The 17,769-nt window shown below is 29.2% G+C and overlaps 2 protein-coding genes across 2 annotated transcripts; one reads left to right on the plus strand and one right to left on the minus strand.

Annotated features, from left to right (window-relative positions):
- Positions 1–2,009: 2,009 nt before the first annotated feature.
- LOC129969267 (cuticle protein 16.8-like) lies at positions 2,010–8,522 on the minus strand. Its single transcript, XM_056083747.1, has 3 exons — positions 8,381–8,522; positions 6,053–6,160; positions 2,010–2,680 (listed from the first exon to the last, which is right to left on the minus strand). The coding sequence occupies exons 1-3, from the start codon at positions 8,381–8,383 to the stop codon at positions 2,144–2,146; spliced, it is 648 nt and encodes a 215-aa protein (XP_055939722.1). The 5' UTR covers positions 8,384–8,522; the 3' UTR covers positions 2,010–2,143.
- An 8,038-nt stretch (positions 8,523–16,560) lies between these two features.
- LOC129969161 (histone H3-like) lies at positions 16,561–17,338 on the plus strand. Its single transcript, XM_056083597.1, has one exon. It carries the CDS (start codon positions 16,658–16,660, stop codon positions 17,066–17,068), a length of 411 nt encoding a protein of 136 aa, XP_055939572.1. The 5' UTR covers positions 16,561–16,657; the 3' UTR covers positions 17,069–17,338.
- The last annotated feature ends 431 nt before the right edge of the window (positions 17,339–17,769 follow it).

Here is a 17,769-nt window from a genome sequence, read left to right on the forward strand (position 1 = left end):
AGTGTTACTGTAGAACTTATCTTAAATAATTCAAATTATATATGGATATTTTTGGGGACAATTTTATAGTTATAAATGGAATATCATTAAAATTATATAGGGATATTTTTTATTATTGTGGATGGAATTTTATGTTTTTTGGAGCATAGAACTCCACTTAAGTAAACCTCATATTTTTTTTCACCTCTAATTTGCATTCAAATATTTAATGCAGCTTTGGTATTTAACGGTGGATTCAAGTTTTAAAAAAGAAAGCACTAATAAAATGTTATCTTTAAACAAGATAGCGATTGAGTGGCACTTATATCTGTGATTCAGTTCAAGGTTGTATTTTAAAATAGCTAATAAATATTTTAATTAAATATACGTGATGGAAATCAAAAATGATTCGCTTTCCTTTTGTTTCATGTGTTTTTTTTGTCACAATAGAATTGGGGCATCTGTCCCTGTGATAAACTACTGTTTTTGATTTTTTGCCTTGATTTTTCAAATTCCTCTAAAAATAATTTTTTTGCAATTTTATTATAGTTTGTCATTTTAGAAACATCTACAACGTCATTTTTATTATTGAAAATAACAGTAAAAATAATAAAAATGACATTGAATTTTAATGATTAGAAAACTTTGTTCCCTATCTATAGTCTCAGATATAACATGGAACTGTGAAAAAACGATCCTGTATTTTGTTGTTTATACATAAGACTAGAGTAATCACTTAAAGGAGAGATTATTATTAGTAGTAGCATGCTTATGAATGGACTATTATAATAAGTATTTCTAGTAAATTAAAGGATCTTATGTCAAATTGATTAAAATTATTTTCTTTACAGCAACAATTTTTCTCCTTAAAAATGTAAATGACGTCTTTTTACTGGTGTTTACTCTATTTAACTATTATTTTAATTACATCATTATTTATTTATTTGAGATTTACAAATGAAAATATTTGCTAAAATCATTTTATGAATAAGAACATCACGAATTTGGATGGATATATATGAAAATATTATTTTCCTTATATTATTTCTTGATATTCTTTAAAAATCTTTCGACACTATTGATAGAATATTATGCAGTCAACTTTCTCAATAATAATGGATCTTTTAATAATCATTTTACAGATATTGAAGGAAAATTCTGAAAAGTTTCAAACAATTTCTTAATTGATTTACGACAAAATTTTAATAAATATTATTTGGAATTCTCTAAAAATTCTCTAATGTTTTTTTAAAAAATTCACTTTTTTATTTTAGATATAGAATATTTAATCGCAATCAAATTGAGATTATTTATTGCAAATAAACAAGTAATTGATAATTGTTTTTGAAGTGTCATAGAGAAAGTACTAAAATACAATTGCTTCAAGGTTCATATTACATAAAAAAAATGTATTTAATTTGTAACTTGATTTGCTCTTGATAAAGAGTAAACTGTGATTTTCTTTTAAATATGTTTAGTAGGTGAAAATGTTTCCATTCTGTGAATGGTTTTAAATATGTAGAAATTATTATTGTTAATACTTACTTTCAGATAATTTCTCCTTTGGTATATTTATTTATTGACATTTGATTTGATTGATGTTTAATGCATTTTGAGGTTGTATTGTATTTACCAGATATTCTAAATATTCTGTTTTATGTTTAATGACGTTGAAGATTGGATTATAACAAAAATCAGTTTACGTTTCGGATTCAATATTAAATGTATGTAAATTCCTTTTCTATAGCTATTTGCAATATGTTTTATTTTAAACTTTTAGTTATTTAATTCCGATGAACAAAAATTCCATTCCATGGGGGAAAAATTATTATCCAAAAGAATTTTTTGGCATTCTATATGAAAGATAGATGATCACTAAATATGTCAAATAGCAGAAAGTTAGTTATAAAACTTCACAAAATCCCAGATTTGTATTCACCGCATTGGTAAAGTCTGTGAATCATTACATACTATTTATTTGTTAAATTTGTATGCATATATAAAAGATGGAAAATAAGTGAAACATTAAATAACAAATACATTTGCTTTTATTAGCGAAAAAGAAAAACCTTAAAATACAAGCATAAATACACGGAACACATAAACCAAGCTGTCCATATACACAATCAGGGTCTAAATTCAATGCTTAAGCATATAAACAGCATTAGTGCCAGTGATATCTGAGATCATTGTTGTAGATGGAAGCATAAGCATGTCCGGAATGCCTATCATGGGCGTAGTTGTCGTAGTGGTAGTAGGGAGCATGGGTATCACCACGATACACTACAGGGGTGTATGCAGCTGGTTGTGCGAATACTCGACCGGTAGGTCTTGGCCTGTAGGCGTTGGTTGGCCTATAGGGCTGGTAGGCAGTTGTCTGGGTCCTGCTGTCAAGACCAGCAGAGTGGAAGACAACATCTGCTGGGTTCTGGACGTCGGTGCCAGGTTCGTTGGTGTCGATGGTGGCTCGGAAACCGTTCTGGTCGGCAACGTAGTCGACGACCCGACGGCGACCGTCTTCGACAGCGATTGTGTATGAACCTACGACTCGACCACTGCTGTCCCCAGTTTCCTGTCTGGAGCTGGAGCCGTCTTCACCTTGTGCGACGTAGTTGAAGGAGTAAGGTTGGTAGCTGTATGTTTCAGGGACTCTGGGAGCTGTGTAGACGGGTCTTCGTTGTTGAGCTGCTGGCTGGTAGCTCTATAACAATAAAAATAATATTTATGAAAATTATAGCAAATAAATCATTTAAGAAATTGTCGGTTAGATATTTTGGGGTTTAAAGGGTTTTACAAGCTGAAAAGATTATCATTACCTCATGGAAGTTAAAGCTAAATTTCATATCAAATTAAATTATTCTCATAAGTTAAAAAAGTGAGGTTTATTGATTAGAAAATAATAATAAAGTTAAATCTATAATATGTAATGGCTAAATCAACAACGCTTCAATAACTCAGTGGGATTAAAAGTTTTAAAGATAAGAATTTTAACTTAACTGTATGATTATAATGTATAAAATTGTCGATTAGCACATAAAAATGTAAAAATAATATGTTTAGAGTGATTTATTTATATGAGGTATGAATTTCTCCAAGATCTAAATAACGATTCGAAATCAAGATTCTTAAAAATAAAGCACAAAATTAATATATTGTATAACAGTTAGAATTAGAATAATTTCAAAGCTTACTTATCTTACGAATGTAAATAAAAAAAAAAATCAGATATTTTCAAAAATAATCAAATATTAAACAATATAGTATCTGGGGTACAAAAGAAGCATAATTTGTAGTCACTGGAAGAATTAGTAATTGATAATATTCAACTAAATTTCAAAATTAGTAGAATGAGTACATATTTATGGCAAAATAGATTTCTATACTTGCCAGAAAATATTGTTTGAATATGTTATAGAAGACAATTTCGGGATTTGTCACACAACTCATCACAACGGATATTCATTTGGTTTTTTTAACGTATGAAATAGAATGAATGTCGATAAACTTTTCATTGTATTATCAGGCCCATGATTCAAATCTGCTTTTCAAAAATTGCACGGAATAAACTCTTAATAAATCCCATTCTAATTATGAAATTAATTTCGATAACAAGAGATGCAAATCTTTGATTCTCAATCTATTAAAATTAGATCAGCAATAATTGTAAAGCTCAGCAGTTGAGTTCTTTAAAGGACATGAAAAATTAAAAAAAAACAAAAAAAAAACAGTTCTAAACAATTCAATGGGTGTTACGAGCAAAGAAAGCTAAAACACATTCTATATACAATAAAAATATAATTAGAAATTTGGGGGAAAATTTTCAAATTAGATTTGTAACTAACTAAATAGAAACAAAGCTTTCATCAAATCTGCTTATATAACAATGTATAGGCAGATTACAAATAAGTTTAAAATTGTTATTTCATTAGATCAAGGGACATCTTAGAAATAGATCTTGAAAATGTGCTTGAAGTAAAATTGCAAAACTTTATCTTACTATTCTCGCAGATGAAGTAGTTTTTTTTCTTTGTAAGCAAGGTACTTAATCTTTTAAAGAAGAATATATTGGTTGCACATTATAAATGGAGCAAAAAGAAACTGAAACCGTAAGTGAAACAAAAACATTGAGACACATGACACTGAGATCATCTGAAAATCGTGACTTGGAAAATCATTGGACTATTAAATAATTCTTTGTTTACTATCAACTCATTGAAAGGTCAAAGATGTCACGGCTTCGTGGAAAATGAACTACTTGTCCTGAAATCTTCAGGAATAATCTGACACCTCATTTAAAGAAAAAAAAGCACATTTTTTTGAGCAAATAAGCAACATATATTTTATCAGTTGTTTTCAACTTTTTGGAGGCCATCTGTAGTATATTTGCAACTTTATGAAGATTAAATAACGGTATTTAAAATATATTGAAATTCAGGCTATGTCTGCTTTAATTTGATCTGGTTCGTAATGTTTCTCGATATGAAATTCAAGTATTTGATAATTCATATTTTAAATAAATTTATCTATGGAACAAAGATGATTTTTAAAATGGGTGGAAAGCAATCAAAATATCCAAATCCTAGGCTGATACATTTCTCGTATCCGTGTTTGGTGCACTATCTCTGATTTTTTTTGATGAACTATGTTTTATTTAAGGAATTTATGATATTAAATTTATTCTGGTTCTATGCTATGTTATGAGTTCGTGTTGCAGCAGGTTATGCTCATAGAACAAGGCGCTGACGGTCATTTTCTTGAACTCCTCAAATATGTAGACAGAACGTATAGCATTTTTCAGCTTTTAAAAAATTACTGTTTAACGCAATAGCAATGAAAGTTATATTCGTTTTGAGGATTTCACTCAATTCTTGTTAATTCATGCTTATATGATATACGTCAAGTGCTCATTTTCTAATTTATGGCTGAAGTCCATAGTACATGCTTCTGGATACAGAAAGAACGTGAAACCATTCATAGCACTGCTTAAGACAGTGCAAATGTACAGATAGAATGCGTAATCATATTTGTATTGTGATTGTAATGTTACAACATTATTTAATGGCTAATGATAATCATGCTATCATTTATTTCTGGAAATATTTCAATATATATTAAATCGAAGTTGGAGAGGTTTGGTTTGGCTTGGTTTGGTTTTTTGGCACAAGGGCCATAGATTTGGCCATGCTGCGGCAGACTACGTAAAATTCTTTCCAGTTAAAATTTCAAATTCCTTGGTATAGGAAACAATATGGAAAAAAAATTAATAATAACAGTTAATAATTAATAGTTTTAAAACAGAAAGGACAGTAGATTAAATATGTGAATAAAAACCAATTGATTTTAAAAAAAGGTAAAAGGTTATCATGTGGATTTTTTCCAAGTAAAGTAGATAAAAATATGTTATTAGATTTTAAAAAGTGTAAACGCTGTGTATAAAAACTTGGGCATTCAGAAAGTATATGTTGGACGGACATAATACAGTTACATCGAGAACACATTGGAACTTGTTCTCCTAACAGCAGATGACGATGAGTATATCGAGCGAAGTTGGAGAGTTATCGATATATCGAGAGATATCGAAGTTGGAGAGATATCGATTATATAGAGAGATGTGAGACAAAGGCTAAATAACTTTGAGCAGTCTCAGTCAACATTTTGATTCCATTCTAATTGCTGAGATTATTATTTTATAATTATAATTTACATATTCTTATCTTAAGTTTCAAACATGTGTAATTATTTACCTTAATCTATTAATGCAGAAAAATATTATGTATATTTTTGAAAAATTTATTTTCTTTACATTTTTGTGTCTTATAAAGTATACAATTCTTGGAAAAATGTATCGAATATGAAATATTAAAGCGAATTTCAAATGTGTATGCGAAATTCTCTTTTTTTAAAACAATTCTAAGAGGGAATTTCTTCCCAAATTACCTAAAATATTAAACTAAGATTATATTTTATTTCATGGGATACCTTTTGCACCAACAACACACGTTTGACATTGAGAAGTAAACAATCAAGGTTACTAATACTAGGTTACTAGGGAAAGAAATCAGTAGTGTCTTACGCTGTAGGTGTTGCCGAGTTCCGATTCAATCTGGGAAGCGGTTGTGGCGTACTGCGTGGTAGATTGCGCCAGGGTGGATGCGGCGAAACACAAGAGGAGGAGGGCGATCTGGAAAACAAAGTTTAGCATTTCAAAGAATCGGCCTTGCTGAGCTCAATAATTCCTCAAACCATGTAGGATTGAACATTAATTAGTTATTTTCCTATTCAGGAACAGCAGGAGAAGTTATGTTTTGAAATGAATACAGCCCAATTACTGCAATGTAGGTGTCATTGTTAAGGAAACGGAATTTCTCTCAAACAAGGAGTCAAGAATTGTCTTTTGTGCGAAATATACCTCCATTTGGCTACTGAGTCATTTACTGCTATTTGCTTTATAAGAGGAAATAGGATCTTGAACTGCAAAACAATCAAAACAAAAACAAGAGTATTTTTTTAAGCTATATATATGCAGAAATATTAGTCAATGTCGAGAGATTGATATAATATTTATTTCTGTAAAACTGCGCCCTATGAGTTTAGAAATTCTGAACATCGTCATTATATTTATTTTTAATATTTTAGTTTATTTATTTCCTGGTTTATTTAACAAATTGAAAAAGAATTAGGAAATATATTTTGATTATAATGGGATCAAATTTCATTTTTAATTTAATTATTAAAATGAAAATGTAATTCAAGTTCTAAATGAATAAAAGGCTTTTTAATCATTTTATTCTTCTTCCACATTTGGAACCAACGTTGCATTTTTTTAGGGGTTAGGGTCGATTTCTCACCATTTCGATTTATTTTCAGAATTTCTATCTTTTAATTTTTCACTTTTTAAAATGCTCAATTTTCTTGTTCAAAAAATGTCATGGTTCCAATTTTAAATGGCCAGAAAATTGATGTAATAAAAATAATTATTCGAATTTCAATTGAATTTCAATTTGATCGATGTCTATCAAATTTCAATAGAAATTGTAATTTGAAAATAATTTAAGAAAAATGACAAAAAAAATCAAATTATATGAACTGAAAAAGTTATAACTACAATATTCAATATAGTTTAACGGAATAAAACGAAAAAGTAATTATTACGTACAGTACAAAAAGTAATTATTAAAAAGTAGCATTCTGGGTTATAGGAACCCTATATAAGTTGTTTTTTTAAGCTAAGATTTAATTTTTCTTTTAGTTTGATTTTATGAGGATAGTATAGTTTCCAATTATTGAGAAAACTTCATGTTTTGCTAAATAAGATGATATTGATTTAATTTTCAGTAAATAAAGTTTTTTTCTATAAGAGTATGATAAAATATTATGCATATGATACATGTGCGATGGCAGAAAGGAATTTTTAAATAGTACTAAACAATACAAACAATTTATGAATGTCTATATATTAATTAATTATAGAAATTATAAATATGTTTGATCTGAATTATTTCACATTTCAGAGTTGGTGACTTGGGAAGCACAAAGCTCTCGAACCATCGCTCAGTAATAATTACAATTATAATTACAAAAAAACCGAATTAATTTCATTTTTTACATTCTTTTATTCAAGTATAAGAATTTAATACAATTATGAGTTTCGGAGAGAATAATTATCAAAAATTTCAAAGAGCATAAAATTTTGATATGAGACTCTGGACTCAAGAAATTCATTATTCTCTTTTCTATGAAGAATCTATGAAGAAGAAAAAAACTATTTTTCTACTTATTTCATTCCTTTTATAACTTAGCTAAAGATTTAATCCAAAAAATTCAAAACATAGGATGATTTCTAGTTCAAGTTATTTCACTCTTTATCCATCTACTATGAACTGAATAAAAGCAGTTATTTTCTGATACTTAAAATTTATCAAGAGAAATTAAATTCCATAATTAGAAAAAGATAATTGTCTGGAATTCAAAGATTATAAGCACATTAATAATTCTACATCTTACCACAATTACAAAAGCAGATATATTTTTCATCAGAAAAGATTTACTAAAAATTAAACCAACATTTGAACAAATTATGATATATCCTTTGATCTTTACTTAGCGTCCAGCCAGACATTCGGAAATATAAAATATTAAAAAATATATCGACAAATTTAAAAGAAATCAGGGGTAAATTATAAAAATAAGTACTTTAATATTCAATAATTTAAGTTCCTAAAAAATAATTTTAGGGCTTTAAAAAATGCTACACGAGGGCAAACAAGATAGAGATAGGAAATGGTGAGGTTTAATACATGAGCAGCAGGACATAAAAAAATTTATGATATTCTCAAGAAAAATGCAAGAAAATCAAAGACCATCAAGGATATTGATGGAAGAATGGAACTTCAGCACTTACCATCTTGCTAGAAGTGTGTTTTTTCTCACTTCTGTAGCTGCCTGAGAGATTGGATTGATGCTAGGAGGGAGGCCCCAAAGGTCTTTTTATACTATAAAGGGTGGTGTCGTTTTTTGGCTGCACTAAGGGTGTTCCTTAGATAACACTGAAGACAGAAAAATGTCCAACTGACCCTGAGAGGGATTGGTTAAAGGGAGGCGGAAGCCAGTGTTCCACTGTCCTTGGGTGAGTGTCATCCTTTTTGGTGGGAGTCTTCGGGTATGCACACTTTCACTTACAAAGGAACCGATTAGAAAGGAAACAAACAAAATCGTGAACTTTGGGGAAATTACTTCCAAGTTTTCGACACAAAGAAGGGTCTACGATGAAGAACGCGCTTTTTTTTCTTCTGTATCTCATTTTTGAAGAATTCAAGAAACTCGTGTTTTTAGTAGTGCTTGTTGTTTTTCTAAAAAAATATATACTTTTCTTCTTGACGCGGATGTAATTATGGGAGGATTTCGGTTTTCTGACATAGACCTTCTAAGACCAAACAATTATAAACATAATTTTTTTTTATTGTAAAATTTATTTTCATCTCGTTTAAAGTAAAATTCCAAATTACAAAAAAAAAAAAAAAAAAAAAAAAAATACAATAAATTTAATGTTTGTAATGAAATGATTGAGCATTTTACGGTACCATGATAGAATACTTGTAGTTTTAATTTTCAGTAAGAAGTCAAGATAAAATTTTAGCATTTAATTAGTCAAGACAGATATCTTTGCGATTCCAGAGGAGAGAATATAATGTGGTACAAAACTGAGTCCTTTTAATTTTCTTACTGTATTAAGTACTTTCGTAAAACAGATGTATAACTCGGATATCAAAGATAATTAAAAAATATCAAAGCTGAAAATAGAATATTTCTTTAAGAAAATTATTATTAAAATGATTATATCGATCCTTATGAGTAGCTTATTGTATTATTATTGTCCTTATTATAAATATCAAAGTGTAATTAGAGATTCTAAAATGAGTTTCTTTATTCGGACAATTAAATGTTTGCACAGTAAATTTTAACATTTCCCAATTGATTTACTTCTAATTTTTTAAAAATTTATTGATGCAATGTTATTTAAATTACTTCCTTTTATGTTTACACGTCTATATTTTTTGAATTTAAAAATTTGTATACATCGTAAGGTAAATGAAAAAAACAAAAATGATTAATGAAAAAGGCTTACTTCTTTAAAAAAACCCATCGCTAATAAACAAAATAATTTTATTTTCTATATTTAAATGCTCATAACCTCGTAAAATGCGTAATAGTAATTGTATTCCCATTAAATTCTTTTGTTTGTTATCTCTAATAAAAGGGGGTTAAGTACTGTAGTTCCCTCAATTATCTCTGTATTTTTATAATAATAGTAAATTTGTAATTGCATATTTAGAGTGTGTATTTCATTTCAACGTTGTCCAAGGGAAAAATAATTTGAGTTTTCTTCAAAAATAAAAACATAAAAAATGCAACCATTTTTTTTTTTTTTTTTGAAATTGGTTAAAAAAAATTTGAATGTTATTAAAATACTTAATGTCTTGCTTTAATACTAAAAAATTAAAAGTCGGCGAAGACAGTATTACATTATTTAATGATTTTAACATTTTTTAAAAAAAATATCTTCGATAGTGCTTTAAATTGCTAATTGTATTGTAGAAATCCGATAGGGTGAAAAAAATAACACTAAAATAATTGCTTTATTTTTTGGTTATAAATGTTTTCAAAATGCAGAATGGCCAAAGAGCGTATTTTATCTTTTATATCAAAAGTTTTTAAATGCAGAATAGTCAAGAGAATATATAATTTTTTGCAGTAAAATTTTTTTCTAAATGTAGAATAATCAAAGAACACATTTTATTTTTTGTTGCAAAAATTTTCAAAACGTATATAGCAAAGCTACATATTTTATTTTTTTGCTATAAAAGTTTTCAAAATGTAGAATAGCCAAAGAGCGTATTTTATTTTTTGAAATTAAAATTTTTAAATGTAGAATAGCCGAAAAAAATTTTTAATGAAAATTTCCACCATTTTCGTTGATTAATTAATTTTAGAGATTGTAATTGTGATGCACATTTGTCTCACGTTTCTCTCAATTTAAAATTAATTTTGACTAATTTTATGATTAATTAGGACAAAAATTCCCGAATTATCTTTGTTGAATTGAAATAAAAAAATTAATACCTAAATTTAAGAGAACATTTAAAATGTTGAACTAATAATTCAAATAAAAATTTAAATCTTATTAATTTGCATACAAAATGACTATTAAAAATTAATAAGATCTATATCCCTTGTTATTTATTCAAATATACACGTGATGTGAAACTTTTTTTAAAAAAATCTGCACTTTGTACATTAAATTAAAAAGAAAACAATTACAAGGTATTGGTTCGAGTCCCATTTGACTTAGCATCTGTCTAGCCAATTCCATGAACCAAGGGCTCATAAAAAAAAGTAGAATCCACAATTTTCTTCAGTTATCGCATTCTTTTATCCATTAAAACACTGGTGGACTTCTAGACATTTGTTCTTTTCAAGAGCTCCTTAACAAATATCCGATTTCATAATAAACCACATTATCCCTATAGTAACTTAAACATAAATAGTAATCCATGTATTTTATCTTCATGAATCTTTCATCCATTTTATATGCATTCCAGTACAATTGATATGTGGTAATTGGTTTTATTACTGCTTATAAGAATATAATTTCATTAAAAATATCACTTTGTTATCTATCTTTATTCTTCTCCTTTCATATATCTGACATAAAACTTTTTATGGTCATATAAAGCATACACATTTTTAAAAAAATATGCTCGTCTCTATTTGTAATATTATGCACGTTTGTGAAATGATCTGAATGCTTCTTTACAAATAATGTTCTACCATGATTAGACATTATGTTTATTACATACCACGAAGCTTATAAATGATTTCTCAAAAAAATTATATCAGAGGTGAAAACTTAGCAATTTTTTCAAACAAGTACATTTAAACATTATTTAATAATTGCATAGTGATATGTAAAAATTGCCAAAATATAATTTCTCCAGTTTTATGATGGTTGTCATGAAAAAAATTATGTCATTTGATTATTAAAAAGATAAATTATTCAGTGCCCCTCAAATACTACCCTATCTGATCTTGGTTGCAGAATGTAAGGAATCCGACTTGAATTTTTTTTCTTTATTCATAAAATATCTCTAATATAAATTACGAAAATTCCAGTCAAGATTTCAGATAAATTTATGTATATAATTAAATTTTAATCCCACGGATAATTTTTGAACCAAAATCTGTTACTTCTTATGATAGCAAAGTCAAGCTGAATTCCAGGAACATGACAATGAAATCATTTGGGCTGTCTAGATCCTACCTTTATTCAATTCTTGAAATATAAAAGTGATGAAATTCACAAATTAAAAAAAATAAGTCGACAAAATATCATTTGCTTTATTATTTCTCTTATGATTTATCATCGATCTCCAAATTTTAATAAATTTCCGTCTTAAGATCTTCCCAAGTCATAAAGAAAATCATTTTTTGAATTATGACACTGTTTGCATTTTTGTCCATATGATAATTCAGAAATGTGGTTAACCCAGTAGATAAATTACATAGGTAATTTATCTTTACAATGTCTATTGATCTTCGTTAAATTATGGATGAAGTTTGACCATGGGTTGACTATTTGTCGGTCCTGCCTATTTCTATGAATATGTATATGCTAACTAGAAAATACCATGGGATTGAAGATTGAATTTTAATATGTTATCTTTACGTCAATGCGATATATTCACATCAAATGTTACATCCATTTGGTCAGACAGGAAAGAGAATAAAAAAACATTTTTTTGTTCCTAACTTTACTATAAAGCTAAATGCAAAAAGCTTCACAGTGTTAGATGAAACTAAATTGGTAAACTTCACTCTAAATCATTGAATTTGCTGAATTAAAAAAATATTGGATAAAGAATATTATTATCATATGAACAGCAATTCCTTTCTTAAACATAACCTTCTGTATCATTAATAATATTTAATTAACTTGTAATATTCGAAAAATTTATCGTTTGTTCAAATTCTGAAACCGGAATTCAGCTGCTGTTATTTCAGCTTGCAATAACAATGAAAAGTAGTAGCTAAAACCGCCTCTTCAATGTTATTCCACCATGGTTCGTCTTCATAGGGGGGACAAAGAACTTGGCACGCGCAGGTTATTTACTTTCAGCACTAATCCAGCATGACTTGAAAGGAATTGATTTGCATACGTTTAGTATGCGCTGTGCAGGGTTCCCTGACACCCTCCGTGGCACAGTTATTCCACCACCAACTATGAAAAGGATGAACTTCCATCTAAGGCCAACTTTCACTTGGTGCGAATGGCGAAATTCTATTGTGTTCGGAATTCCTCCGCTCGACATTTGCACCTTTTCTCTTATTTGTTTTTCAATTCGAGTGGAAACGTTAATTCAAAAAAGAGGTCGTGTTTTCTTTGACAGGATTCAAACTGTTCACAAACGGCGTGTGTTCTTTATGCATGAAGATGAAATATGTGCAATGCCGTGCACGAAATGTTACAATGGTAATTAGTTGTTCCGATAATGTATTATCTTGGAGTTTACTTCTTCAAAAACTGGAGATCATTTTTGAGATAATGTCAAGATTGGTGATAGGAAAATATGATTAATAGCTCTTGTTTTTAAATATTGAAATTAACTTTGAAAGGTTTAAAAGTTTAAACTGGATTGAAGTTTAAATATATTTCTTTTGCTATGCAGCGAGTTATTGCTCCATTTTAGCTTTAATTTTCTGACGCAATAGAAAAATAAGACCTTTTTCTGCCAATTTGCTTAGAATGATTTATTACTTCCATACATCTAATTAAATTTACGAATATTTTTTATTTAAAATTTGACACTGAAAGCTATTATTGTGAGGAGCATTGAATATGGAAAACAAAATTCGTGTAAGCATATTTAATCCTTAGTGAATGCGTATCGTTAAGACTCTTACTTGAAGCGAAATAAAATAAATTCATCATAGAATCATATCATTTGGAAGCCAGAGAAATTTGTGCATTTAAAGAATAAATTTACAATAATGGCAAGTATAGCATCAAAGAAGGCTTTTTCTAAAAAATTAAGTCATGGTTGCATATACCCATCACCATAATGGAAAAATAGTTCTTTTATGACAATTAAAACATAAAATGTTTTAGGTTTATTTAAGCCTAATAAAAGTATGAAAATAAACTTTATTACGTTATCATGTCACAAAATGCCTTAAATATCATTCTAGTATGCAATAGCATTAACGGAGGTGACACGTTGTTTGACAAAAGCCAATAGAAAAATATATAAAATTATTTTTTAAAAAAATCAGAAAAAAGAACTAATTAATCATTAGAAAATTGCAAAGGATGCAAAAAGTTAAAAAAGAATTAAATATTTTATATAAATATATTTATATAAAATTTAATTTAACAATTTTTCTTCTGATTTATTTATCTACTTTGGTATATTCGAGAGAATTTTTCTCTATATAGTGAAGATCGTAAAAAAAATTCTTCAGAAACTAACTTTTAAAAGAATGAACTATTTACTATTAACTACCAGAGGGTGTAGTCCCCTTGAAACTTTCTAGCGTACTTTATAATACCCCCCCCCTGGCTTTCTGCCTGATTTAAATTGCGCACATTGGATAAAGCCGCGAATACTTCACAACATTGGTGAACGATAGTTAAGAAACATAGATTATAAAAATGTGTATTTTGGATGTTTTTATTTATGAATGATTAACACCAAAATTTGATACGTAACTATTACAGTATAACATATTAAATTTCATTTATTTGAATGATTGTATTTATAAGTCATTGTGCTTACATATATGCAAACCAACAGACGGTCTCCCTTTTAACAGATTTAGTTGAAAATTTACAAAATATCTACATTTTTGATGAGAAACCTGCATACCAAATTTTATGTACCAAGCTTTTTATGTTTTGTAGTTATTGAATTTCCTTGTACTCGAACACGGAACACTTTGAACAGACTTTCAAAGAATGTATTTCGTTCAAAATTTGATAGAAATCTACAAATTTGGTCACAATTCCATGTATCAAATTTTTATTCCTCTAACTCAAAGTGTTTTTAAGTTATCGTTTTTATTGACATATAGATAGACATAATATCGAAAATTTGTTCTTCGGATCCAAGAAGTTTGGATTATGAAGATTCGTCAAAATCACTAAGTTCTCATTTTTTCACAATTTCAATACTTCATCCATACTTCATATACGAGAAAATAAAAAAAATGGAACACCGAGAGACACTATATTCCATTTCATGAAAAATCCGGAATACTTTTCACTTTCTCATATGGGAAGTATAGAGAAAGTACTGCAACGGACAAAAAATTCGAATTCCATATTTCGACTAATCTCCGCATTTCAGTCCTCAGTGAGACCGAAAACAACATTTTTATTCTTCTGTGATCACAAAACTAAAAATCGTTTTGAACTAGACGGCTGAAACTTGGTATATGGAATTATGAAAAAATTTGCAAATTCTTTCAACCTTTGAATGCAATCCATTCACAGGAAATTTGCCTGTTTGGCTGTTCGAACACAAGTGAGCGTGAGAACTACAAAACTCAAAGAGGAAACGCCAGGTAAATAGAATTTGGCGCACAGATTTATCATCTAAAATATAAACACCAACAAATTTTGAACCGAATACATCAAACGGTTAACCATCTGTCGCTCTTTACTTTTGCATGTATCTAATCTTATAAACGCATTTATTTAAATCAATGAAACTTCGTATGTTTTCTGTTGACTAAAAATGTCGCTTCGTGTCAAAGTTTGGTGCCAATCGACATGCAAAAAGATGCCAAAATACCCATACTTGCGATAGATCCGATAAAAATGTTACATTCGCGCCAAATATATACATTTAGTAGCTATCATTCATCAATGTCATACAAGCTTTGGCCAAGATCTGCAATTTTATGAGATGGAAGGTGGTTGAAGCCTATATTGGACAGCATACGAGAAAGGTTCGGAGAGACCCTCTCTCGCTGGTTCAGCATAGTAAGAAGAATCAGAAATCGGGATTAACTCCGATATTAAGAGACGCGACTCTGTACAAGTAAGGAGAACAGCTCTTTCTTTCAGTAATCAAATTAGGTTGGCCCTAGTCTGTGTATGGTAAAAAACGGGGCTTCGAATTTTATTTTGCATTTTTTTTCAAAATTTAATGTTTTTTTTGTTGAGATATTTACTTATAAGTAAAATTCGAGCTAATTCAAGATACTTTCTTCCTTAGGATTTGTGAGAAATCCATGTCCTTTTTATATACATGGCAAACAATTAAATTTAGGGACAGCCCCAACTGACTGTAAGATCAAAAACAAATTTCATTCGTACGGAGTTCCTCTTATGAAGTTTTAGACTTAAGAGTGGATATTCATTAGTAAAGTATAATAGCGAATATAATGCTTTTCTTTTATGTATTTCATGTATCAAGAATTAAACGAAATTGAAAACTCAAGTAACCTGTTTTCATGGTCCATTCCTCTTTCATTAAAATTAAGTAAACAAATAAATTTTGAAAAACTGTTGTAACCAGAAGCTTCAGTCCATTTCTTAGCACAAATAAATGATCGTATAGTATTGAATAGAGATTAATTTAATGTCTGAGTTAATAACAGTCAGCCATAAAAATGTAGTTCATGATGAATTTAAATTTTGTTTCACAAAGTTGAATATAAACGTTACATCCTTCACTGTGGCATCCTTACATCCTTCACTGTGATTGTTCTTTCGAACATTGCACGTTCTACTATGCCCATCTGGTGGCACAATAAATTGTATTTAATGAAAAAAAGCATCTATATAAATGAATGGTGATTATAAAGATAAATTTTTCGATTGCATTAAAATCATCGAAGAACCGTAATAAAGTTATTTGAAATTGCAATATTGAATAAATAAAACTACGAAAGTAATCAATCTAAACTCCTTAATTTTTTATTAATGCCGCACGGGAGAAAATCATTTCGGGAAATTTTCCCAGCATCCTCTATTCATCTATGAAGATACATCATTACAACTTTCAAACTCATTTTAAATAGCCATAGACAATCAAGATAGGATCTCTAATCTCCTCTTCTTTAACAATCTATTAATAGTTTGATTTTAGAGACTTCTTGAGAACATCTAATTAGAAATATGGCTCGAACCAAGCAAACTGCTCGAAAAAGTACAGGCGGGAAGGCTCCCAGGAAGCAACTGGCTACCAAAGCAGCTCGAAAGAGCGCTCCAGCCACTGGTGGTGTGAAGAAACCCCATCGATACAGACCTGGAACAGTAGCTTTGAGGGAAATCCGACGATACCAAAAGTCGACAGAGTTGCTGATTCGCAAGCTACCCTTCCAACGCCTGGTGAGAGAGATTGCTCAAGATTTCAAGACAGATCTGCGGTTTCAAAGTTCGGCTGTGATGGCTTTGCAAGAAGCGTCGGAAGCTTATTTGGTGTCCCTCTTTGAAGACACCAACTTATGTGCCATTCATGCAAAGAGAGTCACCATTATGCCTAAAGACATCCAGTTGGCAAGGCGTATCCGAGGTGAGAGAGCGTGAAGAATTTTAACTTGAACTCTAAATCAGTGGCTGCAAGACGAACTTGCTAATGTTTCTCAATTCGTATTGTGAGAGGTAAAGAGATCGAAAGAAACTGACATCTGCTAAGTAGTATAGACGTAATTGGCAGTGGGATCTGACTTGTCTGTAAATATTTTTTAGAACTTTTTATTCGGTATGTTAACCAATGCACTTAAATCCTAATGTTTTCAATTTTATAAATGCCTTATTTTGGTAAGCTTCTAATAAAGGCTTTTATCTCTAATCTGATTTTCGTCTTGTGTTATTGAATGCTCTTCTGTTTCTGAAGGATGTATGCAGTTTTTATTATAACGCATCTGTTCATATGGGTAATCAAAAAAAGTGATTTGTTCTATTGAACTGCTTATTAATGCATCTCGGAATGTTTACGATTTTTACTTTTTTTTTTTTTTATTCATAAATTTTGATCGATGTTCAATGTTGAGTATTCAGTTTCTTATTTAGATGGTTCATTCTACTTGAAGTACCGATACTTAGTTGTTTCCACGCGAATAAAAACGATGCGTGGGATCTTGAATGTATCTTCAAGACTTGAAATTTATCTGGACTTGTTTACAGAATCTGACGTATGATTCGATGCATTCACCCAAAAAATTCTTAAGTTCTTGTATGGAAAGAACTTAATGCAGGTCTTCATTTCAAATAATATCTTATCAATA

This window comes from Argiope bruennichi, chromosome 5, assembly GCF_947563725.1.
Source record: "Argiope bruennichi chromosome 5, qqArgBrue1.1, whole genome shotgun sequence".
NCBI classification, from domain to species: domain Eukaryota; kingdom Metazoa; phylum Arthropoda; class Arachnida; order Araneae; family Araneidae; genus Argiope; species Argiope bruennichi.